Source organism: Camelus bactrianus, chromosome 13 (assembly GCF_048773025.1).
Source record: "Camelus bactrianus isolate YW-2024 breed Bactrian camel chromosome 13, ASM4877302v1, whole genome shotgun sequence".
Lineage (NCBI taxonomy): Eukaryota > Metazoa > Chordata > Mammalia > Artiodactyla > Camelidae > Camelus > Camelus bactrianus.
The window spans coordinates 76,021,438-76,048,015 of record NC_133551.1 but is presented as its reverse complement, the minus strand read 5'-3'; the positions used below and the strand labels follow the sequence as shown (position 1 = coordinate 76,048,015).

Below are 26,578 nucleotides of genomic sequence, written 5' to 3'. Positions count from 1 at the left end.
TAAATCTTCAGCTGGTTCCCAAAGTGAAAACCTGACAAGGTTTACAAGGAGGGGACAGTTACAGAAGCGCCTTTGCCTGTGGCAGCCCACTGTCCCCAGTCGTGCCTCTAGAAGAAACAGAAGAGGAACCCAGCTCCGTGTTTAACCAGAGACCCGTGCGTCTACAGAGCAGAAGGAGCCACAGCCACGGCCTGGGCCTGGAGGGGAAGCCGTTTCCTCCTTCTCCCCAAGGAACCAGCACCGACAGGGCGACGCGAGGCACCGCCGGGCGGCGTGCTGGGGCTCACATCACTGAATCAAAGGGGAGCTGCTTCGCTGCGGGAAACACCAACTGAGGCACCGGAGTCGGAGATGTGAGGCTCAGCGCACCTTCAACTCCTGGGCCAAAACCAGACCGCAGCTGGTTTGAAGGCCCGCAGTGGATGAGACCTGGAACCGGGCAGAACTGAGCTAAACAAAGAAGTGATGGAGACGAAGAACAGCCTCCTTCCAAAAGTCAGGAGGGGCTCTGGGAGGACGGCAGAGCGGGAGGCGCCAGGAGCCCCTCCCGGACGACACCTGCACGGGCAGGACCGTCTGATGTGATTATTTTGGAACTCTGGGGACAGGGCAAGAACTGGACGGTAACTTGTGGTCAACGTGGTTAAGTTTACACCTCTGGCTGCTAATCCGCCCAGAGACATCAGTGCTGAACAACAAAATCACAAGACACGCAGAGAAACAGAAGAGAGCGGCCCATTCAAAAGAAAACCGCAGTCAACAGCAACTGGCCCTGAAAGCCACTAAGGGCGGGTGTGCTGGACAAAGACCTTAAAACTAAGGTCTTAAAGACGCTCAAAGAACTAAAGGAAGATGTGGAGAAAGTCAAGAAAACTACGGGTGAACAAGATGGAAATACCAATAAAGAGACAGAAAGCCTCAAAAGAAATCCTGAGCTGAAAAGTGCAGTAACAAAGAAGACGCAATTAGGACTGGAATTTGCTTCAAAATAAGTCAAAATGGGTTGTGCGAGAGGGTGTGGACAAAACAGGACAGTCCATGAGGTGGACGACTGCTGAAGTTACACGGGGTGCACTTTACCATCTCTGTTTATGCCCAGAACGTCCATCAGAGAGGTTTTTAAAGGAACGAGAAGGGAGAGAGGAATTTGCAGGTAAATTGTCAGTAATGGTCTATGAGGGGGGCGAGAGGGGCGGCAGCAACCCACCCTTCCCAGGGCTGAGCCCGGACCTTGAACTGATGGAGACAAAGAAAAACCCCCTGGGGCCTCGTCCCCTCCCAACTCCGGGGACGCTCCCAGGGGAGGGAAGAGGGCCCACGCGGCACCACCAGCATTGTTCTCACCTCCACGCGACCTGTCCGCGATGGGAGTGCCTGATTCAGGGTTCACCCCAGGAATGCTTAACCCATTTTCACTGTTCCACGCGGCAAGTAATTTGCGGGGAAAATCACTTCTTGCCCCGGAACACTTCCTTTCCAGATTACGCTGAGGAAAGTACACTTGATGACGGTAAAATGGAATCCAATATTCCGTGTTAAGATAAACCCCACATCAGAAAGAACTGATGAGCTATTACACAGCCACACTCCAAGAGCTCCACAGAGCAGCAAGGCACGGGACCCACCTGCCGGTGCTGAAGCATTTCAGTGAAGACTTACAAAACCGGGGGGAGGGTATAGCTTGGTGGCAGAGTGTTTGTTTAGCATGCATGAGGTCCTGGGTTCAATCCCCAGTAAGTAAGTAAGTATTCCCCCCCCAAAATTCCCAAATTTAGTAAAACAAATGTTTTTAAAAAAGAGTTCAGTAATAACTGTGTCATGTTAGACATAGTCGTTTCAGCATAAAGATCAAATTAGTGGGGAGGGTATAGCTCAGTGGTAGAGTGCATGCCTAGCACACACAGAGTCCTGGGTTCAATCCCCAGCACCTCCACTAAAAAACAAAAACAAATAAACCTAATTACCTCCCCCCCAAAAAAGGTAGAAAAAATAAATTTTAAAAAAAAGAACAATTAAAAAAAAACAAGCAAATTGTAATTACCATCCTGGAGGGGACATAACATAAAGAAGTGGAGAGTGACATGGAACCCCCACACAGCTCCTTCACTGGCTCCCTCTGTGTCAGCCCTCCCCAGGGCTGAGGCTGCCCCCGAGCCCATTAACATCCCCCTCAAGGTGGCCGCCAGCCCCAGAAGCCCCATCCCTCCTGCTTAAATCCCACCCAAAAGTGTATCAGCATTTTAGCCGAAAGTCCTGGTAACAAAGAAAGAAAAGCAGAGCTGGGCACGCCAGCTTCAGCAGAACCACGCTGACCGTGTGCTCGGCGCTGACCAGCGTCCCTGCCCCGAGACGCTCACCTGATGGGGACTCTGAGTCACACGCCCTGAGGTGCGGGCATTGCGGAGGTCAGCCACGCTGGCACAGGAGATCACTGCCCGGCACCCCATTCTCCCTCCAAAGGCCCCCCAAGGCGGCTCTTGGTCCTCCACTCCTCTGTCAGCTGCACAGTGACGCAGGCAGACTGACCACCACGGAGGGTGTCTTGGCCTTTTTAAAATTTTTACTTTGGGGGGGCGGTACTTGGGTTTATTTCTTTATTTATTTTATTTTATTTTTTAGTGGAGGTGCTGGGGATTGAACCCAGGACCTCGTGCATGCTAAACACATGCTCCACCACTGAGCTATCCTCTCCCCCTACTTTTTAATTTTTAATTTACTTGTTATATTGATACCTGCTTTTTCAGACAAAAAAATGGAATCTCGAGAGTAGCATGTTTTGGTTTTCCAGAGAACCTGGATCAACAATGTACATGACGCCTCTTTATTACGCTTCCTACGGCTGAATCCTGTGAGCGCTCACGCTCGGCTGTGGTACAGACCCAGAGTCCACTGCAGGAAACATTCACCTCTTGTGCGGATTCAAGCTTTACTGTGCTTATTATCATTTGAAAAATACATTCAAATGGCCTCATCTTTCAAAATACATATTGATTTGATAACTATGAATAAATGCCATTAGGATGCACAACGCCCCCTGAACTATTTATCCCATCAGCCAGCAGAACGCACTCTCACCGTCAAGAGGGGAAACAATCACAGCAAAGCTATCGCTAGGAAGTGTTTCCTACAACCATACTCCACGCTCGTTATCCGGGCTGCTAATAATGACTGCACAGCTTATTTAAGGGAAAAAATGTCAATGGCGACTGTGCGGAGCCCACGCCAGGAGGGACCCGAAACAACCCGAGGGCCTCACGTTGCCGTCCGCTCCCGCCGGGCTGTTAAACGCGTACTCCAGCTGGAAGACGATGGCGAACGCGGGGTGACGGACCATCTCCGGGAGTCGGAGGCGGCTTCTCAAAACCAGAGCCTGGTTCCCGGAGCTGGGCCAAGAACACAGGGAAGGGGCAGGTCAGGCGGTGGCTCCCGCCGCCCAGCTCATCCGCTCAGGGACCGGGGCACCAGGCACTGCTGGTGCAGTGAGTCCCCTCCAGAGCAACGCCACCCACCTCTTCTGTGTGCCTGGCCCCCAAGGTAATTCCCCAGGCAGAGCCTTTTTTAGATGCTACAATCAACTCCCTCCCAAAGTGCCAGCATTCGTGTCTGGAGGATGGAAGTCTCCTGGAGGCTCCCCCTCCTCCAGGGCCGGCCTCTGGTGCCCCGGGGAGATGTCTCTGATTCTGCTGTGAGAAGCACAGGACCGGACAGAGTGACAGACCTTCCTGCCCCCGGTTCTCCGTCATGAGAAACAGATCACAGGGCACATCTGGAGGAAAGCGTGTCTCCACAGCTGGAGGCACCAGTCATGCCAAGGCCAAACTGTCAGCACGAAAAGGGGACCGTCCCAAGCTCACAACACTGAGGCCTGCTCCTAACGGAGCAGAGGCACCGGGAAGGACCCAGGGGGTGAGCGCACGCCTCACGTGCAAGAACCACCTCCTTCAGCCGCAAGTGGCAAAATACCCTTCTTTCTTACGGGTGAGTTGTGTTCCATTACACATCTCTGCTGCATCTGCTTTATCCATTCGTCTATTGACGTGCACTTAGGATGCTTGGCAATATAAAGAATGTTGCTGTTAATAGTGGGGTGTATGTATCTTTTTGAATTAATTCTTGTTTTGTGGTTGGCTTTATTCCTTTGATAACTACGTAAGTTTAAAAAGCTAAAGCTCTAAACGTTCTTAGAAAAATGAACAGTACGCATATGCAAATTTTTAAATATGTGCAGTACATCATGTATATGTATTTACATACAATATATTCCATATGTGCAGTCAAATTGTAACAGTTCTACCTAATAAAACTGAAAACTGAAGAAAAAAAAAAAGAACAACCTCCTTCCACTGTGACCCCAGGTAGGTGCCCACCCACACCTCCGGGCTCCACATGGGCTGGGACTTGGGACGCTGGCAAAAATAAATACCTGGCCTTCGAAGAAGAGCCCACTTTGCGGCTGAAGCTGGCAGAGCGCGTCAAGGCCACCTCCATCTCGGGCACCAGCACCAGGACCTGCGGCCTCTGCACGAAGCCCAGCCCGTTGTGCACGCCCACGCGCAGGCGCCGCTCCAGGATCTCCAGGGCACTGCCGTCCAGCGGGCCGTCCGCCTGGGGAGAGCACGCAGCGCAGAGTAAGGCCCGCGCAGGTGGAGCCTAGAGGGCACAGTCCGATCAGAACGGCCGGCCCTCGGGTGTTTTCAGGTAGCCCGGGGTCCTCTCACCAGCACGACCCTGCAGGGTGACACGCCCCTTAGACGCCTGAATCACCCAACTCCTGCTCTAGGTTTCCAGGGTTGAGCTATAAGTCTCAACACGCAGCAAGCTAGCAACCAGGGGCTCCTCCGGCAGGACCTGGGGCGTCAAGGTGCAGGAGCCCGGTACCCCCAGAGTCAAGGGCAGGCTGTGACAGAAGCACCTGGGGGCTGAAGCCGGCAAGCTGCAATGCCTCTGCCCTCCCCCAACTCGGACACTGGAGACGTGGGGCGGAAGGGGCCGCAGGAAGAGGAAGCATACTTAGGCAGTAAGTCATAAACCAATAAAAATGGAATCTGCCCCAAAGTGGGCACTGGATATTAAAGCGTTTCATCTTACCAAAAAAAATGCACAGACGCCCTAACAAATGAGCAAGGATACTCCTCCAGGCCATTACTGTTGATTAAATTATGTGATTGTTGCAAGATGATCCCTGAATTTTCACATTTTCTTCATGGCCCATTAATCATGCTGAACGGACCTCAATTCAGCCCATTAGTCTTTGAGTAATGAAAAGAAAAGGATGGAGACAAGCAAGTCTCCGCCCGCTGGACAGGACCAGACGTACAAAGACAGTAAAAACACAGTAAAGTGACTTTTATGGGAACATATAAAATTCAACAGCGACGCTCTTAAACACCTCCGGCCTCCGGCAGCAGCCCCCGAGCAGGAAGGAAGCGTGCTCTGCTGCCCTGCGCCCCTCTGCTCGGAGTCTGCTCCACATGAGGCCCCGTCACACGGAGCTGCATTTTCAAGAACGGACGGAGAACACCTCCAAGTCTGTCTCGCTCGTGGGAGTGTGTGTGTAATTAATAACCTGCGGACTTCACAGGCCACCAGGATGGGCACCGTCCTCAGAAGCGCAGGTTAAAGACCACAGACACCCTGAAAATGTCCTTTGTAAATGCACATTACTTTACGGTTTCCCTACGCTACTGGGAGGTTAATTCACGCTGAAGTGAGGACTGACTAAGTTGCGTCGAAGCTGACGTTGGTTAATGTCTCGGGATAACAGCAACTCCGTCAGCATCAAGGTTAAGACAGTGGCTCGAGTGTCCCTGTTGAGCCGCAAAGAGGAAAAGGCAGGACCAAGGGCGTCACAGCGGCTGCACCGCTCACCTCGGCGACTCAGGAGGCCGGCAGCGTCCCCAGCTCTGCCGGCCGCGGGCACCTCCGCGGCTCAGACGAGGGGCCCCGACCCGAGACTGTACCTCCCGGCAGTGGTCGCCGATCAGCAGCTCCAGGAGCTCCTCTTCGAACTTCTCGAGGGAGGGGTAGAGCGTGAAGAACAAGTCGTCCAGGTACCACGTGAGAGGCTTCTGAAGGCGAGGCTTTCGGAGGGCGTCCCCTGGACAACGAGAGGCAGAGATGGAGGACCCGCGGAAACAGCCACCCAAGGGTCCTCTCATCCCCCCAGGTCCGGGCCACGGGCATTGCCCAGACAGAACTCTCAAACAGAGCCCAGTTCAGTTCAGACCCAGACGCGAAACTCATCAGACAAGTGCAAATTCGGTTCCGGGTCCATATTCTACCCCAAACCTGCTCCAGGAGCAGACCTTACCACCCAGAGCACACGGGCTGCCAGACACGGAGGGACAGCTGGTCCCAACACTCAGCTTCTCCAGCAAGAGCACAGCCCACGGTGTCAGCTGTCCCTGCTCCACGTTTGCCCTGAACCATCTGGAAGCGTGCAGGAATTCGCATGCACACGGCCCAGTGATGAGCAGAAACACCGGCCGGGCTGGCGCCCCGAGAGGAAGGTCCCGCCCCTGCAGACATGCGCCCGGCTGAGCGCTCCATGGGGACAGAAAGGGACAACGACCCCCGGCATCGAGCCCAGCGCCTGCACCGAGCAGGTGCGTGGAGACTCGGCCGTGAGAGGGCAGAGTCTCGTCTGTTTGGAGAGGCCTTCTCCACAGGCTCTGGAGCAAAGGCCGACACAGGCGGAAAAGGGCAAGGCCAGCGGCTTCCCTGCAGACACAGCCCCCGGGGTTCTGCCTCCTGCATCCCCATCATCGTCATCTTTCTGGATCTGGTCCTCTCTGTCTCTTTCTAAATTTTTATGACTATTTAAATATTCAGGTACGCGGTCTTAGATTTTAAAAGCCAATTCCAAAGTTTAAAAAAAACATTCAACTGACGTAAGACTCAGTGCTGATGAAACTACAGTGAAAAGCACACTGTCCTGCTGGAAGCTTACACATCAGCACAGCTAAGAGGCAATCTCCTCTTCACCTCTGTAAGTATCAGGAGTCTTAAAAATATCCCTGCCTACCTTCTGTCCCCATGATGCCACCTTTGAACCTATTTAGTGGAACAATCCACCATGGAAGTGGCGCTTTCAGGGCAAGAATACTCACTAGAACGTTATTCACAACAGACAAAAATAAGAAGCCACCAACTGTGCAAGAGGAGGAGAAAGTTAATCCACTGTTCATTCAAAATGAGAACAAAAATCATATCGTCAAAGATAATTTAATGATCGAAAAATAGTCATGATATTGCAGGTGGAAAGGACAACATACAACACTGTGTATTAGTCCATTTGGCGACAATTTTTATCTACAATATACGCATTTACATGCATACGTGTGTATCTGCAGATAGTAATCACGGATTGTTTATTTCCTTCTTCATAGTTTTCTATATCTTCCCATCACAAATATGCATTAGGTTTGATACCTCTGAGAAAGTTTATGTACTCCTGTCATACTTTTTAAGTGTCTAAAACAGGTCAGTTGCTGAATCGGAACCAATTAAAAGCGCAAGTATCATGACTCACAGAAGCCAGAAGGTGGGAACAACCAGTGTCCACCGACAGATGAGCAGGGGAACAAAATGCGGTCCAACCACACAACAGCGCATCATCCAACCTCAAGAAAGGAAGGAAATTCTGGCAGCTGTTACAACGTGGATAAACTCCGAGGACTTCATGCTGAGTGAGACGGGCCAGCCACAAAAAGACAAGCACTGTACGATTCCATTTACCCGAGGTACCTGAGGTCCTCAAATGCAGAGACAGAGAGTGGAATGGAGGCGGCTGGGGGCGGGGGGCCTGGGGGTCAGCATTTAAGGTTCAGAGTTTCGTTCTGCAGGATGAGAACGTTCTGGAGTTGGAGGGTCCCACAATGACGTGCGTGTGCTCAACCCTACGGAAATGCAGGCTTAAAAACAGGTGGAACAGCCCATTTTAGGGTATGTCTATTTTACCACAGATTTTTTAAAGTGCAGAAATATGGAAAATGCAACCTTCCTTGAAAGGGTCAAGCGAGCGTCTAAAGCACACGCGGAACTGGGAGCCTCCCGCGGAGAGACGGGGAGAGGGACAGGTGGGCAAGGCTGAGGGGTCCGCCTCCCCCACCACAGAGGCAGGAAGCCCGAGGCCCCAGACGGTTCCCGCAGGGTATCAGGGAACGCGGGCAGAAGGCCTCAGAGACCCCGAGGAGCCCCAGACGCCGGCCCGAGAGCGAGTAGAGTGTGCAGGGGGAGGAGAGGGAAGCGGGCTCGGGGGCCAGAAAGGGTGCTTGTCATCCCCTCACTTTTGCAGACTCCATACTTTTTATTCTGCAAGTTAATTCGTGTGTCTGCAACACAGGGCAAACAGGGACACATCTCCCTGAGGGATTTCGGTGTTTTCGACACACGACCTCTGCCTTTTTCCGGGACCCTGAGCCGCACGCCCCGTCCCTGGCACGTGCTCACTGCTTTAAAGCCCAGATGGGCTCATTTGCTGGTTACCAAGTAATCCCTCTGCTCTGGGTCACGGGTACACTGTTGGCCAGAACAGGTGGTCAAAGTCAAGCGGTCCAGGTCTCTACGGGCAGTCACGGGGGCGGGGGGAGGGGCAGGCTCCCTGTACCCCTAGTGAGACCCCCCTCAGCTCCTCCCCCACCCCACACGCAGCCTTGACGCCATCAGGACCACCTCACCCTGCTCCCACACCGACCAGGCTTCCATCACAGCCCGGGGAGCTGGGCCCCCCAGGACAGCCCACCCGCTCGTCCCCGGGCCAGAGAGCAGCCCAGGGGCATGCCCACGGAGCACACTGGGGAGAACACACTGGCTGTGTCCGGCGCCCTCTCCCCTGACTCCTGAGCTGAGCAGCAAAAACACCGGACCCCGAACGGACTCCCCTGCCCGTTACCCGCTCACCTTCCCTAACGTCAAGTCCTGTTTGCTACAAAAGCACAAACGGGAAATGAATGTCCCTACGCGCCCTCCAACAGGAGACGGATCAGACCTCCTGGACGCTCCGCGGCGGAGGGCAGCCACCGGGTCCCCGGGTCAGAGGAGCCTCCTCGGCTCAACTTAAGGCAGAACCTTCCCGACGGAGGCACAGCAGCTCACGTGGCTGGGCTCCTCCTGTGTTCCCGGGGCTGTGCTTTACCCACCCATCCCATTTGCTCCCCAAACTCGTCTCTCGGGAAGATCCTGCTAATGTCCGCAGTTTACAGAGGAGGCAGCAATGGCAGAGGCCTGGACAGGTCAGGAGACCCCCGGGTCACACGGGGCCGGGAGCGGAGCCGGCCCTCACCACCGCCGGCCTCAGGGCTCTTCCCCAAACATCCAGCTTCACCCACTGAGCAGTTTGACCACCTGAAATTGTCATTCATTCATTCATTTATTCATTCATTCAGCCGACCAGCATCAGTGGCCAGGACACCAGCTGCCCCAGCAGCGCTGACCTCCCAGGGTGGAGGACTCTCGTCCCTTGTGCTCTGCAACTGGGTCCTGCTTCCACTGACTGTTGCCAAGTCTCTGGGTGGAGATGCAGTTGCCAACAACGGCACTGCCCCTGCGGGAAGACGGACCCCTTCACAGTGATCCGTTCTCTTCTAAGACTCCCACAGATGTGCTGCAGAGGAAAACGGGCGTTGCTGGCGCTTTTAACAAGCAAGAACCCCTTCCCAGGGACATCCTTCAGGGAAGCGCCTGGAAGTAGCCCCAGATGCCCGAGGAGGTCACGCCAGCCGCAGCCTCCTGGGACACAGATCTCCAGCTGAGATAGCTCAAGCACCAGAGGGCACCTCACAAGACAAGGAGAAGACTGCAACGGCGGCAGAATGAAAACGTGATTTGGGAGCAACTTAGGCAGGAATGGCTGTGACCTTGAGCTGGTCCACATTTACTCTAAAACCCCTGCTCCTGCCTGGGGTGCCCATGGTTAGACCTGCGGTCTGCCCTCGCCCACACTCGTCCCGGGAGATGGACCGACTCTGCACCAGGAGCCCCGGGGCTCACGGCATCCGCTCTACAACAACAAACAACAACAAACGAATTAATGAATCAACGAGTATATAAAAGCTATACACAAGCTGTTAGCACTGGTTTTCTCTGGGGAGTGAGGCTGGAAGGGAAAACTTTTAGTTTTCCTGTATTTATTGAATAAAGAGTGTGTCATTTTAAACTGTGGCCTTGTCCAAGAAGCTGCTCAAGGAAAAACTGCCCAGTCATTCTCAGCTTGAAAATGACTTAAAAATTCAATCCTCACGCAATGAGTGCGAATCAAAGTGGGGAGATGGACGGGAGACCCCAGGCTGGGTCGCCGTCAGGGTCCCGGCTGTGATGCGCCCAGTTTGGGGGAGACAGGGAGGGGGTCCCTGGACCGCGCTGCCCCACTGCTTGTTAAGACCGCGTTGTGAACCTGCAATGACCTCAGTCAGCGCCTGAATTGAAAACAGCTCACTCCTCCCACACTGTGGCATTTACAAGTGAACAAACGTCCACACCCCAACAGGCACTGAAATAAAACCAAACCCTCCTCAAGTCAGACCCGTGACTCCCACCCCGAAGCCAGCACCAGTCCCCGCCGGGGTCGTCAGGGCTAGAAAACATAATCCAGCAATGAAACTCTCTTTCAACAGTGAGTCACAACAGCCTGTAAGATCCTGGGCAGAATTTATAACGGAGACAATGACCACTGTCGGGAAGCGGGCTCGGTGCCTGCGAGGCCGTGCAGCCGCCAGCCAGCGTGGCCCCCGCATATCCGCGGGCCCCCGGGTGGTCTCGGGAATTGCAGGGAGGCTGCGTGTGCTCCCTTCTCCCCTTGAAGAGCGAGCGCATCTCCCGGGCTCCTGCCGGTGGGAAGGGAGTGCCCTCCACCCACCCCTCCTGCCAGTCTCTGGTCCTTTGTCTTTAAACAGCAACAATGTAAACTGTCCTTTGGCACCACCGCATCCCTTAAGTGTCCCAGCGACCGGCCACTTCTGAAAACACAAACTTCAGGACCAGGACCCGAAATCGTGCTCCTTTAACTCAGAACTCCTCTCTGTAACGCGACCCCCAGACATCCCTGTCCGACGTGAGACACAGAACAAAACAGGGCCTGTCTGGGCGCCTGGGCGTCTCCCTCACCTCCAGGAGGGACGCAGAAGCAGGTCCGAGCCACGCGTGTGTACTGTAATGTTTTATGTGCGGTTCTGCTGACTCCCACTGGCAAGTCACAAAGTGATGGACACATTCAGGCCCCAAGAACATTCTGTTTAAATACCCAGAAACCCAGGTGGGAGAGAGCCACAGAAGCTGACTTCCATGCAGGCGCATCTAGGCTCCTAATAGCCACGCAATTGGAGCGGTACCCACAGGGCCTCCCTGACCAGTGGGCGGGGGCTCAGATCTGGACTCAGGCCTGCACATTCTCTTCATCAGTCCCAACAGCAAAACCATGAGGCTCTCTCTCTGCCTCCTCGTGACTCTGCCTCCTCCTTCCTCTTGGGAGAACACAGGCACGTTACAGAGGCATAACACCCCCTACACAGGACACTGGGGACTTAGAGCTCAGAGGCCCAGGGCAGATCTAATCCCGGGACCCCTGGGAATTGCTCCTGTTCACAGTTAATTTATCACTTCCCGTGTATCATCGTCTCTTTCTGAGACACTGGAGAAACAGTGACCTTGTGATGGTGACAACCACCGGCCCAGGAATTCTTGAACTCAGATAACAAGGTCTGCGCCCCAGCTGGCCCGGAACACCCAGGGACATCATTACCGAGACAACCACACTCCGCCTGGGGCTGAGCATCTGCCTTCTCTTCTCGGTCCTGAGGGTTTCTGTTCTGAACCAAACACTCAGCACCTCAAAGCTTTCCTCCCCAGCTGCTCACACCTGGACGGGAGCAGGGAGCCAGCCCACCAAGACAAGAGGGCCCAGCAGCGCCAGGTGGGGAAGGCCGGCGTGCTCCCTTCTGCACTCTTCCAGACGGCCAGACGAAAAGCCCCTAACAGTGCCCAGGAAGAGCACAAGGCTGAGAGGTGAGGCCCATCAGCAGGACCCAAGAGCAGAGCGACCCCCACAGCGCTCACGTGGCTGGGAAGGGTTAGCACACACTCACCAGGAGAACCGACTTCTAAAGCACACCAGGACACAGCCCTGAGCCTTGCACCTGAGTTTCAGCTCCAACAGAGCGAGCAGCTTCACGCACAGTAGAAAGGCAGAACGGCCCGAGTGTCCACGGACAGGCAGTGCAGTCCATCCGCACCCTGGGGCACCACTCCGCCCTCCAAAGGAGGACATTCCAACTCGGGCAGCAGCACAGAGGAAGCTTGAGGACATCACGCCGAGTGAAACAGACCAGTCACAAAAGGACCAAAACTGTAGGATTCCACCTCTGCGAGGTCCCTAGAGAGTCCCTTCACAGGGACAGAGTGGAGAAGGGTGGGGGCCGGGGGCTGGGGGAGGGGACAATGGGGTATGGTGTTTAATGGGGACAGCGTTTCAGCTCGGGAAGATGAAAACGTTCCGCAGACGGATGGTGAACATCCTTAATGCCAATGAACTGCACGCTGTAAAACAGTTAAAATCATACACTTTATGTTATGTCTATTTTACCCCAATTAAAAAATAGCAATAATCAAGGCACTGATCCGGGTCCAGTAAAGACAAGGTCCAGCAACAGAGGTCTTCCTGGCACGGTCGTCAGACACGAACGGCGGCCCTATGGAAGCACTTCCCGAGGAGGAAGACAGAGCTGACTGGAGGGATGTGAGGCAGAGACAGCACTGCCGCCATGCTTCCCCTCCCCTCCCCCTCCCCTCTCCCTCCCCATCTCCCTCCCCCTCCCTCCTCCTCTCTGTCCTTCTCCTGTTCCCCCTCCACCTACCCCACCTCCCCCACCTCCCCTACAACTACCACCAGGCCGTTCGCTGGGGATGCCTGGCCAGTGCACAACCCAATTCCTGCAAGGTCTGACCGGGAACTGACAGACCCTCACCCAGCGGACAGAAACAGAGCGGCCCTTACCGGCTTCTCCGTGGGCAGGAAGGAGCCCGGGTATCGGCTGCAGCCCAGACGCCAGCAGGTTCTCAGGGAGCAGGTGGAACACGGGTTCCAGGGCGGGGTGCGGCCTCAGCGTGTACTGCAGGCTGCAGTTCTCGATGAGGGTCATGTGCCTGTTTTCTGGGGGAGAAAAAACCTTCTCGCCTTCTCTGTCTCAGCTGGAACCAAGGCACCTTTGGTCAAACCAGACCAGAAACTGGGCACCCCACACAGAAACCCCACGGAAAAGAAAAGCCTTTTTCTGGGGAGACCAGGGAGTTTCTCTGTTAGTTCAGCCAAAGAGGAAAAGAATCCATCCCTAACAACTCTCTTGGTAAACTTGCAGCGAAAGAGACACCTGTTTTCACGCCAACGTGAGAAAATCTCTCCCGCTGACCTCCTCCCCCACAGCAGTGAGGGCCAGGCAACGCCTGCTCCCGGGTTCCGAGGGACCCAGAAGGCATGCTGGACCGGAGGCTGCCTCCCTTCCAGTCTCAGCCCTGCTTCCATCAGGCCCCACAACGAGCAGGACGAGGCTATGGGCCGGGGGCGGGGGGAAGGCAGACAGCAGCCACGCAGACAGAGCCCTGTCCTCCAGGAGGGGCTGCTCTTCCCCGTGGCACGCCGACACCCACGATACTCAGGAGAACGGGATCCGGACCCCAAGGAAGGTTTCAGAGGACGTGCTGGGGGAGGTGGGAGGAGGGACCGCGTCCCAGAGGAAGGGAGGCGCTCAGACACAGCACTCGGGGAGGCAGAGTGAAGGGCATCACAGAGGCCAGCGCAGGAAGGGGTACTCCTAGCCCCACAGGACCGCAGACACGCCCGCAGCACACTCCCACCAGATGGCCCACCTTGCTGCGCTTGATTTCTTGCTCTGACAGGGGCCTCCCCACCTCCTGAGGCATACCGTGTGATTTCGTAAGAAAAGAACTCAGTGTGCCCCTGCGGTGCGCTGAGGGGACTGCCCTCGCTCCGAGCCTTTTCCTCCATGCAGCACTTTCTGAGTTCTGAACCGCGTGGCAGCATTACCCACTCAAGAAAAATGCCCCTAAATTTTTGGAAATGTCCCTTGAGAAGATGAGCCAAGGTCCTCAGGGCAGTTCCTCCTCAGGCCCCCTTCACATGCCCACGGCCCCGCACACCCCCCACCAGCGCCCAGAACCGAGGACTATGTGCGGCTGCGCATGCTGTTCAGAAGGTGCTGACTCCAGGATGCTTCCGGAGGGGAAACGCTGACAAATTAATAATTACATTCAACTGAGAAATAATCTAAAAGCCAGTCTTTATCAATAAAATTAAGTTTCTGCAGGGGGTGGGTGGTAGAGCGCATGCTTAGCATGCACGAGGTCCTGGGTTCAGTCCCCAGTGCCCTCATTAAAAAACATTTAAGTTGCTGGCTGATTGATCCTCTATCGTGAGATTTTCACCCAAGTCAGCAGGGAGTGGAAGGGGTGGGGTAGGCCTGAACTGGTAAGGGGGCTGGGTGGCAGACACAAAGTTCCACCACGGAACCTGGGAGACACCTCAAAGGGACAGAAAGTCACCCCCCAAATAGACCTGCCTCCACTGCCTGCCCCCACCCCGTCCCCCAGGGCCAGCCCAGGGCCCCACGCTGGGCCTCTGAGATGGCCTGTGAACCCCTCCTGCCCGGTAGCTTCCCGGGGAGGCCAGCAGCCGGAGGGGGCCCACGTCCCTCCCAGCCGGCACCAGGGCTGCTTGGGGGAGACATCCCAGCAGCACCGCGGCCGCTCCCTGTCTGCCCTAGGCAGGCCACTCGGCCGCGGGGCCGCTCGTGGCAGGTGCTCCTGCAGAACGTCCCTCCTGTCAGGCAGCACTGGACAGCCTTGCCGTGTTGGAGATGACCCATGGACTTCAAAGGCGTCTGGTGACAGCCAGGGACTGGTGATGGACAGCAAACACCTGTCTCCCACGGGCCGTCCTCTCAAAGCCACACCCTCCTCCCGGGCTAGTGTTTCAGTCTTTAAATCAGGTCAACAGTCCAAGCCCCTGATACACATTCCCCCAATCTATTGACAACATAGCCAAGCTGGTGATGGCCCATCCCTGGGGGAGTTATAAGACAGGCAGGGGCTGCAGAGGACAGTGCGGGGTGGGAGGCGGGGAGGGGACCCGGGCCCGGCCCGGCCTGTCTCTTACGTTCGATGGGGTCCTGGAGAAGCGGGTGCAGGAGGGCTCTGGGGCTGCCGTGATATAGTCTCAACCTGCAAAACAAGACGGGCGTCTGCCTCGCGCGCTGAGCCACCAAGCATCCGCGATGCTTCTCGGAAGGAAAGCACACGGGGGCCCAAGCACCACACCTCCTAGGGCTTTCTCGACCCTCCTGCAGAAACAGAGACAGCTGAGGAGAGCGCCACACAGACAGCAGCCCCCAGTGCAGCCCGAGAACCCCGGCGCTAGGAATCAACACTGGGGGAACCGGTGATGCTCTGAAATGTCCCAGGAAAAGTATGTTTGAGGCGTCTCCACAGTTGTGTATCTCGAGCGGTGGTTCTCAACCAGGGATGACTCTGCCCGCCTCGGGACATTTGTTATAGTCTGGAGACGTTTCTGGCTGTCACCGCTGGGCAGGAAGGGGGCTACTGGCATCTAATGGGCAGAGGGAGGGGCGCTGCAAGGCACCCCACACTGCACAGGACAGCCCCGCAGCAAGGGCTTACCAGCCCCAGGTGTCAGCAGAGCCGAGGTTGAGAAGCCCTGGTCACCGGGACAGGGCAAATGCCGTCGTGGCTGAAATGACCACACAGCATCCTACCCACCTGGGCACGGCCGGCTCCTCACACGACAGAGCCCAGCACCCAGCAGACACCCCCGCAGGGTTCGCAGGGAGGACACCTACTGCTCACGGGGCGCCCGACTGGGGAACCTACTGCGGACGCTTGTGGACCCTTAGGGGCTGGGCACCCTTGTCCTCTCGTCAGACGATGAACTCACACTCAAGGATTTAAAGAACCGCCTAAGACCCCCCAGGACTTGGCCCTTCTCCATCTCACATTAAACGCCCACCCATCCCCGCCAAAGCCAGTCCCCTCCCGCCTAGAGAATGGTGGCTTGGCATCACCAGAAGCGGCAAACTCAGTTACAAGTCGAAGCAGAGCTACCCCCCAGCGTGCTGTAATGAACACACAGCATCATAACTTGACACATTCAGGGCCTTCTGCTACGGACCAGCGAGGAAGAGCAGTTCCACCACCACGGGAAGACGCCGGAAAACCCCACGACGGAGAAAACAAGGCAGCTACCGTCTGTCCTGGGCAGCAGAGGTCGGAGATTCCGGCTTGGTGCTGAAGATTCGAAGAATTCCAAAGCCACATGAAAAAGTCTGGAGGGTCCCATCCCGTCTCCTGCCTTCGGTGACCACTTCTACCACAGCAACGATGTTGGGGTGGTTTAAGGGCGTGTGAAAATACAAGGGCTGCAGAAGAGAAATCAGAAGCCAGATGACCGGCTGAGTGTTCGCAGCCTGCAGAGGAGGCAACACAGGCAGGAACGCAGGGGACTCCCTCCTCACCCTCGACAGGCGTATCAATGCTGTGAACATGCCCGCGGGGAACAGCAGCCCTTCCGGGCCCCAGCAAGGAGGGAGGCACAAAGAATTGACCAGTATGCCCCAGCTCCTCACCCCAGAGCACCCGGCACCCAGGACGTCAGACTATCTGCTCGTCCTCTGGGAACTTTCTACCCACAAAACACGCCAACAGGCGCCAGAGCTCTGGAGGAGAAGGGACCAGGGCAGCCATATACCCCACTCCAGTCCCCTGCAGGACCACAAGCCCAAAGACGGAACTAGCCCCCTGCACACACGCAGCTGCACACCCGCTCTACGTGACACCCACTGTCAAGCTTCAATCACAACTTGCCAGTACTGACCGATCCCTGTTTCATATGGAAACTCGGGGAGGCTGCGTCTGAACTAATTTTGTTTCAACTACGCAGGATCCTTAGATGTCTTGAGGTGCCATGTAATTATCCTCAGTTCAGAGCCCAACTAACATCTTTTTATGGCAAAAACTGTCTTGAGATTATTTATTACAAGATTTGGGGGGGGGGGACCCAAGCCAAGGAGATGATACTCAAATTGCTCTAAAAGGTTTCCCATTTGCAGCCTCTCCATTCGTGCAAAGGGCAGCCCTCAATGTAGTTTGGTGCAGCCATTATGGAAAACGGGATGGAGATTCCTCAAAAGACTAAAACTAGATTTAACATATGACCCAGCAATCCCACTCCTGGGCGTATATCTAGAGGGAACTTTAATTCGAAAAGATACACATATCAATGTTCACAGCAGCACTATTCACAATAGCCAAGACACGGAAACAACCTAAATGTCCATTGACAGGTGACTGGATAAAGAAGTTGTGGTATATGTATACAATGGAATACTACTCAGCCATTAAAAAGAATGAAATAACGCCATTTGCAGCAACATGGATGGACCTAGAGATATAGTCATACTGAGTGAAGTAAGCCAGAAAGAGAAAAATACCATATGATATTACTCATATGTGGAATCTAAAAAAAAAGACAAAACGAACTTATTTACAAAACAGAATTAGACTCACGGGCATGGAAAACAAACTTACAGTTACCAAGGGGGGAAAGGGGTGGGAAGGGATAAATTGGGAGTTTGAGAATTGCAGATACGCACTACTATATATAAAAAAGGTAAACAACAAGTTTACACTGTGTAGTACAAGTAACTTACAATGAAAAATAACAAGAAAGTGGATGTACATGTGTACACGCATGATTGAAACACTGTGCTGCACACCAGAAATTGACATAACATTGTAAACGACCAGACTTCAATACAATAAATAAGTAAATAATTTTTTTAAAAAAAAGAAAGATAGAAAGGGCAGCCCTCACTCTCACCAGGGAGAGGGGAGTGAGAAAGATACCACGGGCGAGTCCAATCCAGCCCCCATCCCAAGACGTGCGCCCCCGCGTGGAGAAGGAGCACCTTCCCTCTGCTGCTGGCTCCGATCTCATGAAATCCAACACGGTTGCTGTTTTCTAAAACTAGCAAACGTCACAGATGCAGAAACAGAGCCGCTCACTGGGTTTGTGAACCTACGGGGACCCCAGCACAGCACTGAGCTGAGGCTCTGGACTTGAGTGGTCCCCGGAACCCGGCATCCCTGCAGGGGCAAAGCCCAGGCGCAGGGTCACCAGCTGAGCCCAAAGCCCACCCCCCGACAAGGCTGAGGGAGGGACGGCGGGGCCAGGCCGGGCTGCAGCAACGTGATTTAAACTCGGGATAATCCCCCATTAACGAGTCATTACCGTGGAGTCACCGAGAAAACGTTTACTGTGATCACAGACTGTCAGCCCGGGATAACAGAGAGACACATTAAAACATCAGCCATAAGATATAAATCGTTATTCTATTATCTTTTATTGCAAAATGATGAAATAATGACCACTTACAGCTGACAGGTGGTTGGATCAAGAGAGAATTATGTTTCTGTTTCCAAGCCCCGAGAACCGTGTTAAAAAGCCCCGCTGAAAAGTCAAGTTTGTCATTATCCCACCCCTCATGGTGACACCTGTGCCCGTCAGGTTTAGGAACACTGCCCACTCTTCCTTTCAGCAGTGAAACAAGTATTTTAAGCTCTGATGCAAAGCATCAATAACCGCCCAGCTCAGGGGGCACCTTGAAATGCTCTGCCTGGAGGCGGCGGACCAGCCCCTCTGGTGAGTCCCAAGAATGAATTCGTGGTTGCTGCCCCTCCCTTTCGTTCACCACTGAAAACAACCATTCTGAGACCAAACCAACAACAGGGCCCACCCTGGTCTGCCTCCAGGGACTCCAGCTTTGACAGGAGGGTGGCCTCAAAAGTCCGAGGGTGTCACCCTGTCGTCACTGACGGCCGAGGACGGGTGCTTTTGCAAACGTCACTGTAGACTCTCCAGTGTGGGCACAGCGCGTGCCAATGGGTTTCTAAGGGGTGAGGGTGGATACAGCGCAGCGGTAGAGCACATGCTCTGTGTGCACGAGATCCTGGGTTCAATACCCAGTACCTCCATTAAAAAAAAAAAAAATAGACTTCTGGGGAACCTGGAAAACGTGGTCCAGCCCTCAGGAAGTTCGAAGTTCAAAGGGAAAGGCTAGACTAGGCAGGTACCAAAGGCAAACCCTGCTCAGGTCCGAGCAGCCCGAGGGCTCGGTGGAAGTAAGTGCCTCCTGGGATGAACGGTGCCAAGTCTGCAGCTCTGACCCTCTGGGCGCCTCGCCGGGACAGTCCCCAGGCGAGCCACGTCGGGCCAGCCCGGCTCACCTGGGGCCTCGGCGCCTTCCCATGGGCTTGGCCAGACATCCCATCCGCCATCAAGCAACACTGCAAACCTGCCCCCCGGCGTGAGGACGTCTCAGGGAGCCGCGCAGGACGACGCCCAGAGAGGAAGCCCGAAGCGCCCGCCGTCGTGCGTGATTAAAGGTCCCCGTCAAGCGCATCCAATTACCTGCGAGAGGAGGCCGATGGAGCCAGAAGAGGGGAGCTCTCACTCCGCCCCCGCCCCTCACGTCTCACTCATCTGCCCTTGACGAGTTCCCTCCCTGACAGGATAAACAGATTAATAAATCACAGAAATGCTCCTGTCTTAATGCCTTCATCTTCAAAAACACAGTCACCATTTTGCCTCGGGGCCAAGATTCCATTTTTCACCCACACGACAGACTGGAAATTGGGCCTCTGGTGATGCGCCTTCCTGGAGGGGCTGCGGCCACGGGTCCCAGGCTGCCCTGCCGCTTGACCAGCCCCAGGTCACATGCGGCTCTTCTGCCCCGGGCGGAGGACAGGCCAGAGCAGAGAGGAGCAGAAATTAAACTAGCACCTTTCCAAACCACTTTTTTTCAATAAACCTTTAGTGGAATATCTGCAGGGAGGCAAATAAATCACAGATCCTTCCTGCAGCCTCTATCCGCCAGCTCAGCCGCCCTCTCGCGGTTCAGAACGGCCTCCTGTGCACGAGACTGGGTGCTCCCGGCACCGTGAGCTCAGCCAAGCAAAACTCTGTTCTGAGAGACGTCTGATCTCTCATTCCAAGTCAGAAGCTTCCTCTCATCCGGGGCGGGGCCCACCGTCATCCACAGGAAAATGGCCCAGCAGTGGAGACAGCCCTCCCCCCAGGAGAATGACTCGACTCAACCTGTCAGCAGAGCCGAGGCTGAGGAGCCCTGATCCACCGGGACGAGGCAAAGGCCGTCATGGCTGATGCAAAATTCAATAAGTAGCTTGTCAATGGGGGAAAAGAGTTTAAACAACCAGTGTAAGACTCCCCCAGGAGTAGGCGATGGGGCAGGACTTGGCCCTTCTCCATCTCACATCAAAGCCCCACCACCCCACCCAGGAGAGGCGTCCGGAGAGGGAGAGGCGCCTTCAAGCACCCCTCTGGGGTTTCTCGGGGATGTCAGTCACCCCAACACGCCTGCCAGCATCCGCTCCAAGGAAGAAGCACCTCCTCTCACGACGGTGAGCCGTCAGGAGCCGGTTTCTCGCAGCGTCAGCAATGGACGCGGAAGCCGCCCCCTCTCCTGGGTCTCGCAGGGCAGTGATTCACCTGCCGCTTCAGCCACACCCGGGGCTGAGAGGGGCTCCGGGAGGAATAATCCCCTGGTCTGGGTATCGGCTGTCTGTGAAGACCCACTAGGATTCCTGCCCAGTCACTCACATAAAATAAATAAAGGAGGAAAAATGAGGCTGTCACTGAAAGGCTGAGCATGGTTGGTTATGGAGCGGATTTAGGGAGAATTATGTCCATCTCAGAGAGAAGATGTAGGGACTGAACGGTACTCTGGCCTCCCAGGTTATTTTTAACAATACCTTCTGAGAGGCTGAATGAATTATCAGCCACCTCGGCGCAAGTGAAGGGCGATTCCGCTCCATCGAGGACGGTCTGGAAGGAGAGCACAGAATTCTGAGCTCAGAGCTGAGCGGCCTGGGAGCTGGTCCCCTGGGCTCCGCCGGGCAGAGCCAGGAGGCTGGGACCCAGTGGGAGGAGGTCAGCATTCACAGAAGGAAAGCCCAGCTCAGACTCAAGGCAAGACTCCTCTCTCCAAAGTCTTTCCTCAGGATCCTGTTTGCAAAGTAACAAGACAGCATCTTCTTTCAGGGCCGCGTATTAAGACAACTTGGTAAAAGCCCGGAGCCCATGAGGTGGGTTCATTAACCCACGCATTGGGGGGACAGCCACCCTGGCTCCAGAGACGGTCCCCTGCTACTGGCAGCCCGCGACCTCCAAGCAGATCACCCCTAACCTGACTGGTACAACCAGAAAAACACAGGCAAATCAGAACACATAGTAAAATCAGAAAAAGATCTTCAGCAGATTTCAGAATCATCTCTAAAAACAGCAAATTGTATTTCTCTCTATTCCCCCCAGGGGTGGTGGCAGGGCATTTGCTTGCAGGATGTGACCCCATAACCAGACCTCCTGTTCCTCAAAGGCCACCTTGCAAACGCTCCACACCAGCCACACGTGTGCACGTGAACATGTACATACGTGGATGTGTGTACACACGCACACACACTCAGCGAAGGGGAAATCTCTTTAACTAAACTCTGATCTTCAGGGATGAGAGGAAAGTGCTGGGCATGGAGGATGCCATCAAATGGCTCATCAGGACGGACAGGACCATTCCTGGGGCACCAGTGGCCCCTGCTGCTCACCTTGGGCATAGCAGCTGGAGAACCATGGCTTCCCTGAGCAATTCCGTGACTTGCAAAGATGCTCTGTGCACCCCACACTGCCTTGCTGCATTATCCACTTCAGTAACTCTGAGACCGTTAAGGACTGTGGTTCTCACTAACCCACTGCCCCCGTCCCCACGCCCAGCTTAGCAGTAGACAAACAGCAAGAGTGGCCCAGGCTCCCCCAGTTCAGGACACTGGACCAAATCAGGCCTGAACTGTGAGCTGAAAGCACTCCCAGGACACACGGACATCTGAGAAGCCCTCTCAGGGACAAATGCTAAACCCTGGACAAGCCGAGAAGGAGGCTGTTTCTTACAGCGCGACTTCTGCTCTGCGGGGCTCCATCACAGCTCTCTGTCACCGGCTGGTCAGGGTAGACGGCAGGCCCTCCGTGTGGCCTGTCGAGGCTGTGACTGAGGCTGCTACAAGGGAAGCTAAGGGGAAGGACAGGGAGGGAGGACTCATCTCAGAACCCCGGTGACGGCAGAGCATTCTTGTGCCAGTTTCAGAGCACAACTGTCCCCCGACCCCGCGGCCCTTCCCACCGGAAGCTGCAGGGCCCGGGGACACGCGGCCAGAGAACAGTCCCGGCGGTCAAGGCGGTCCCTCCTCCTGACCTGCTGGACTGCTCTTTCAAGAGGGGAAATAACAATACCGACCCTAGGGCAGCGTGGCGGGGACACAGCGGGCTTCCCTGGGCCTGGCCGTACACATGAGAGGGAGGAAATCCCAACAGCCTGGCCCCAGAGGCCGCCCCAGAGGCCCGGAGGCTGAGCCGGGGCCACGTTCTCGGCAACCTCGGGGCCCCCGGGGCTCCTGCTGAACCGCGACAATAGCACGAAGGCGACCAACCGCCTGAGCTGAGACCTCGCTGGAAGCAGCTGCCCGCAGTCACTCACATCCGCAGTTTACAACCCTCGACCTCTCTCTCGGGCGTGAGACTTCTCCAGGGCATCGCACAAGCTGCGTGACCACCCGAACAGCAGGCACATTCTGAGTCCCCAGGACACCCGTCACCACGGCTGTTTCATTCTCCCGACCCCTGGGGGCATCACCTCCCTCTCCTGCCACGTTAAGCAAGGGCACCGGTCAGAACCAGTGCACCCAAGAGACACCGTCCTAACTCGAGGGACGGCCAAGCAAGGGGCAGCAGGGCTCAGCCAGGCCGGCGGCTTTACCACAGGACCAGGACGGTCCCCAGCAGAAAAGGGCAGCTGGTTTGGTCTGTGGTCACAGAGGGTGATGTGCCCTAGGATGGCAAGGGCCACCACCACCACCTCCATTATTCACTGTGCTGTCACATACCGGGCTCCACACACACGAGAAAGATGAAATCAGCACAGCATGGACCCGTGACTGTCAACTGCAGGACCCCCTGCACTCAGAAGCCCCACCCACCGGGTTCAGCTCTGAAGCAGCAGCCGGACAGAAGGCCTCTGGGACCCTCTGTAGCTCTGGAAGGAGACCCCAGTGTCCAGACAAAGGCCCTGCCCAGCCACCTGGCCAAGCCCGCATACGGCCGCCTTCACCCACTTCACGCCCAGCACACGCGGGGCAGCTCTGCACGAGGCTGGTTTCTTCTCATCCGGTAGGTCCAGCTCCCACGTCAGCTCGCAGAGGCCCCACCCGGCAGCACAGGAAGACCCCTTCCCAGGGAACCCCGTCTTCTCCGGGGCAGCAGCTACCGGTCCCTTCCAAGAACTTATCACACCTGCAACTGCTCTGTCACCTGCCTTGGTGTGTCGCCCCCACAGAAAGGGGAGGGGGAGGAAAAGTGGGGGAATCAGATGAGATCAATGATTCCCTAACTTTGTTCCAAGACTGCAAGGTCTGTGAAGATAACAAGACCCCACGGGTCTCCCCACCCCCGCCCCACCTTGCGCAAGGTGCCCTCTGCTGCTCAGGGGCATTCCTGGGGTCTGGGATGCACCAGCGGTGCCCCCAGGTCTGCGGTACCCTGCACACCCGGGCGCCCCGCAACCGCTTTCCGCCACAGACCACCCTGCCCGCCCACCTGCCGCCATGGCCCACCTCGTTGAAGACGATTCTGGGCGGCTGCCTGGAGAGCGGCTCCGCGGGCCTCACCGCAGTCTTCCATGTCCTCCCGAAGAAGTGTCGGTAGGTGACGTCGAAGAGAGACACGCGCAGGTGGCACCCCACCCCAGACAGCACCTCCAGCACACCCTAGGAGACAGAAGGGATGAAGGGTTCTCAAGGTTGCCAGCCTCCCCATGGGTGCTGACTGACCGTCCTGGTAGAACCGGGCCACGCAGCATCCATCCCCCAGTTCAGGCACCATTCCTTCCAGGGAACTACTTCTCTCCCAAGGCTCGTGGTCCTGGAGAGGTTCTGAGTCAAAGTGCAGAGCCCTCCCCTGGCCAGTCAGAGACTGAAGTCCCTGGGCCTGGACACAGGCTTAAGACTCACCCAGAGCCAATGAGACACAAGAGGCTAGATCTACAGAGATGGATGCACATGACGTCATGTGGAGCCAAGAAAGCAAAAGTCCAGCTGACACCATGTGAGATGCTGAATCAAGCCACACCTGAAGCTTACGCTAACTATGGGTGTGTCCTTATGCAAGTTAACAGATTACCTCTAGCTTAAGTTATTCTGCATGCGTTTTTTTTTTTAATAGAAATATAGTCAGTTATAAGTATCAATTTCTGGTGTACAGCATAATGTCCCAGTCATGCATGTATATACATATATTCATTTTCATATTCTTTCTTATTAAAGGTTATTACAAGATATTGAATATAGTTCCCTGTGTTAACACAGACATTTGTTTTTTAATCTTTTTTTATATATAGTGGTTAACATTTGCAAATCTCAAACTCCCAAATTTATCTCTTCCCACCCTCTTTCTCTTGGTAAAAGATTGTTTACTATGACTGTGAGTCTGTTTCTGTTTTGTAGATGAGTTCATTAATGTTCTCTTTCTTCTTTTTTAGACTCCACATATAAGTGATATCATATGGTACTCTTCCTTCTCTTTCTGGCTTACTTCACTTAGAATGATGATCTCCAGGTTCATCCATGTTGCCGCAAGTGGCATTATTTTATTCTTTTTTATGGCTGAGTAGTATTCCATTGTATATATATCCCACAGCTTTTCTCCAGTCATCTGTCGATGGACATTTAGGTTGCTTCCATGTCTTGGCTATTGTATATTAGTGCTGCTATGAACACGCATGGGTTTTTTTTTTTTCAATCATTTACAACCAAGCGAGTCCTTCCTGACATAACCACAAACTCTAATTCTTCAACTTGCCAGAATGATTGTGGGGTGGTATTAGCAAAAGAAAAGCAGATCTTTGAGAACCAAGAAGTCCTGGCCACAAAGACAGAGGAGGCACCAGAGGCTAAAAAGACAAGCCCTCTTCCCAGAGCGGCACCACCTGCAGCGAGGCTCTGCTGGGCCTCGGGTGCTTTTGCTGCTGGTGCAGCTGGAAAAGCGGTAGCTCTTACCGTCCGCCCCTGGGGCCAGGACTTCTGTTTCCCTTTCGTGCAGTCACCTAACATTACTGAAGCACCTGTTCTGTGGATCTGCTCCATGCCAGGCACTGTTCTAGGCACTAGAGACACAACAGGCAACAAAAGGGACTAAATCCCCGTCCTCTGGGTTCACGTGAAGAACAATAAAACTGGGCAGGGGGGCGGGGCGGTGGGCGGGTCAGCTGCTTGACCAGCACGGCCAGGGGAGGCCGATGGAAGATGACGGTTTTGCTGAGAAGGCCGGGGAGGGCGGGAACCCAAGTGTATCTGGGGAGAGTGAACCAGGCGGAAGGAGGAGCCAATCCAAGGCTCCGGGAGAAGAGAGCCCGGTGCTCAGGGACCAGCGAGGAGGTATCCCAACCATATTTAACTACATTGCTGGTTTTCCTTACTTTCTGTGTTCCTTGTGCCCTGTCACCTGGGGCCTCCCTGAAGGGGAGAGACGGCCCCTCCCAGGGCCAGCTGACTCCCAGGGAGAGGGAATGACCTGCCTTCCAGAACCGATCCAGAGTCCCACCCCACAGCTCCCTCCATCTGGCCCTCACATGCAGGGGGACAGTACTCTCCTGCCCCGGCAAGTCCAGGGCCAGAACCGGGCAACTCCCTGCAGACCCTGCACCCCAAAGGCCCTGAAATCACTCCAACTGGCCAATCCTAAACATGCTCATCTGCTGACCCTGCCTCCCCATCCCTTCCCACGAGAACAACCAGCAAGGCTCTCACCCGAGCTCTCCCCTCATCCCGCGGCCTCCTGACCAACCCCACTGCTTCCCCGAGCGGTCCTGCGTGCCATGGTGCGCCCGCTCCTCGGGAGACACGAGTCAGAAACTATCTTTTCTTTGCAACGACAATCGTCCCCTGTGTTGTTGGCCCCAACACACCCGAAAAAAAACAAAATCCCAGGTACATCCTAAAACAGAACGCCCATATGACCGCAGCAGCGGCGGGAGGGGAGCAGGACGGGGCAGGAGCCGCCGAGGCAGGCCCCGTAGGGCGTGATTTGAAGCTGGGCTTCCACTCCGAACAAGGTGAGAAGCCAGGGGAAGAATCTGAGCAGAAATGACACCACCTGACTCAGGATTCGAGGAACTTCACTCTAATGGGAGCCGGCGGATGTGCTAACAATGCGATGGGCGGATCCTTCCACAGCGCATGTGGGTACCAAGTCATCACACTGTGCACTTCAAGTCTCTGCCCCTTTATTTGTCAGTTATACCTCAATAAAGCTGGGGGGAAAGAAAAGCAGTCCAGCTACCCCTGGGGACAGGAGCGTGGGCAGGAGGCCGAGAGGAGGCTGCTGCAGGTGGGGGTGAGCTGCGTGTGCACTCGGGATGTCTGGCAGGAACTGCAGGGCAACCTC

The 26,578-nt window shown here is 55.2% G+C and overlaps 1 protein-coding gene across 5 annotated transcripts in view; it reads right to left on the bottom strand.

Annotated features, from left to right (window-relative positions):
• The window catches only part of NPHP4 (nephrocystin 4), a 103,086-nt gene that overhangs the window by 63,962 nt on the left and 12,546 nt on the right, over positions 1-26,578 (bottom strand). For 3 of the 5 annotated variants that reach the window (XR_012511486.1, XM_074377583.1, XM_074377584.1), the window contains exons 4-10: positions 23,752-23,904; positions 16,267-16,439; positions 15,164-15,228; positions 12,989-13,144; positions 5,961-6,097; positions 4,424-4,605; positions 3,257-3,383 (exon numbers count right to left, since the gene is read on the bottom strand). Coding sequence is in view for 3 of the 5 variants with exons in the window: in XM_074377583.1 (XP_074233684.1) it covers positions 3,257-3,383; positions 4,424-4,605; positions 5,961-6,097; positions 12,989-13,144; positions 15,164-15,228; positions 16,267-16,439; positions 23,752-23,904 (993 nt within the window). In the remaining 2 variants the exon portion in view is untranslated. Of the gene's footprint in view, positions 1-3,256; positions 3,384-4,423; positions 5,863-5,960; positions 6,098-12,988; positions 13,145-15,163; positions 15,229-16,266; positions 16,440-23,751; positions 23,905-26,578 lie in introns of those variants that run through there. The other 2 variants (XM_074377585.1, XM_074377586.1) reach the window with 2 other exon arrangements.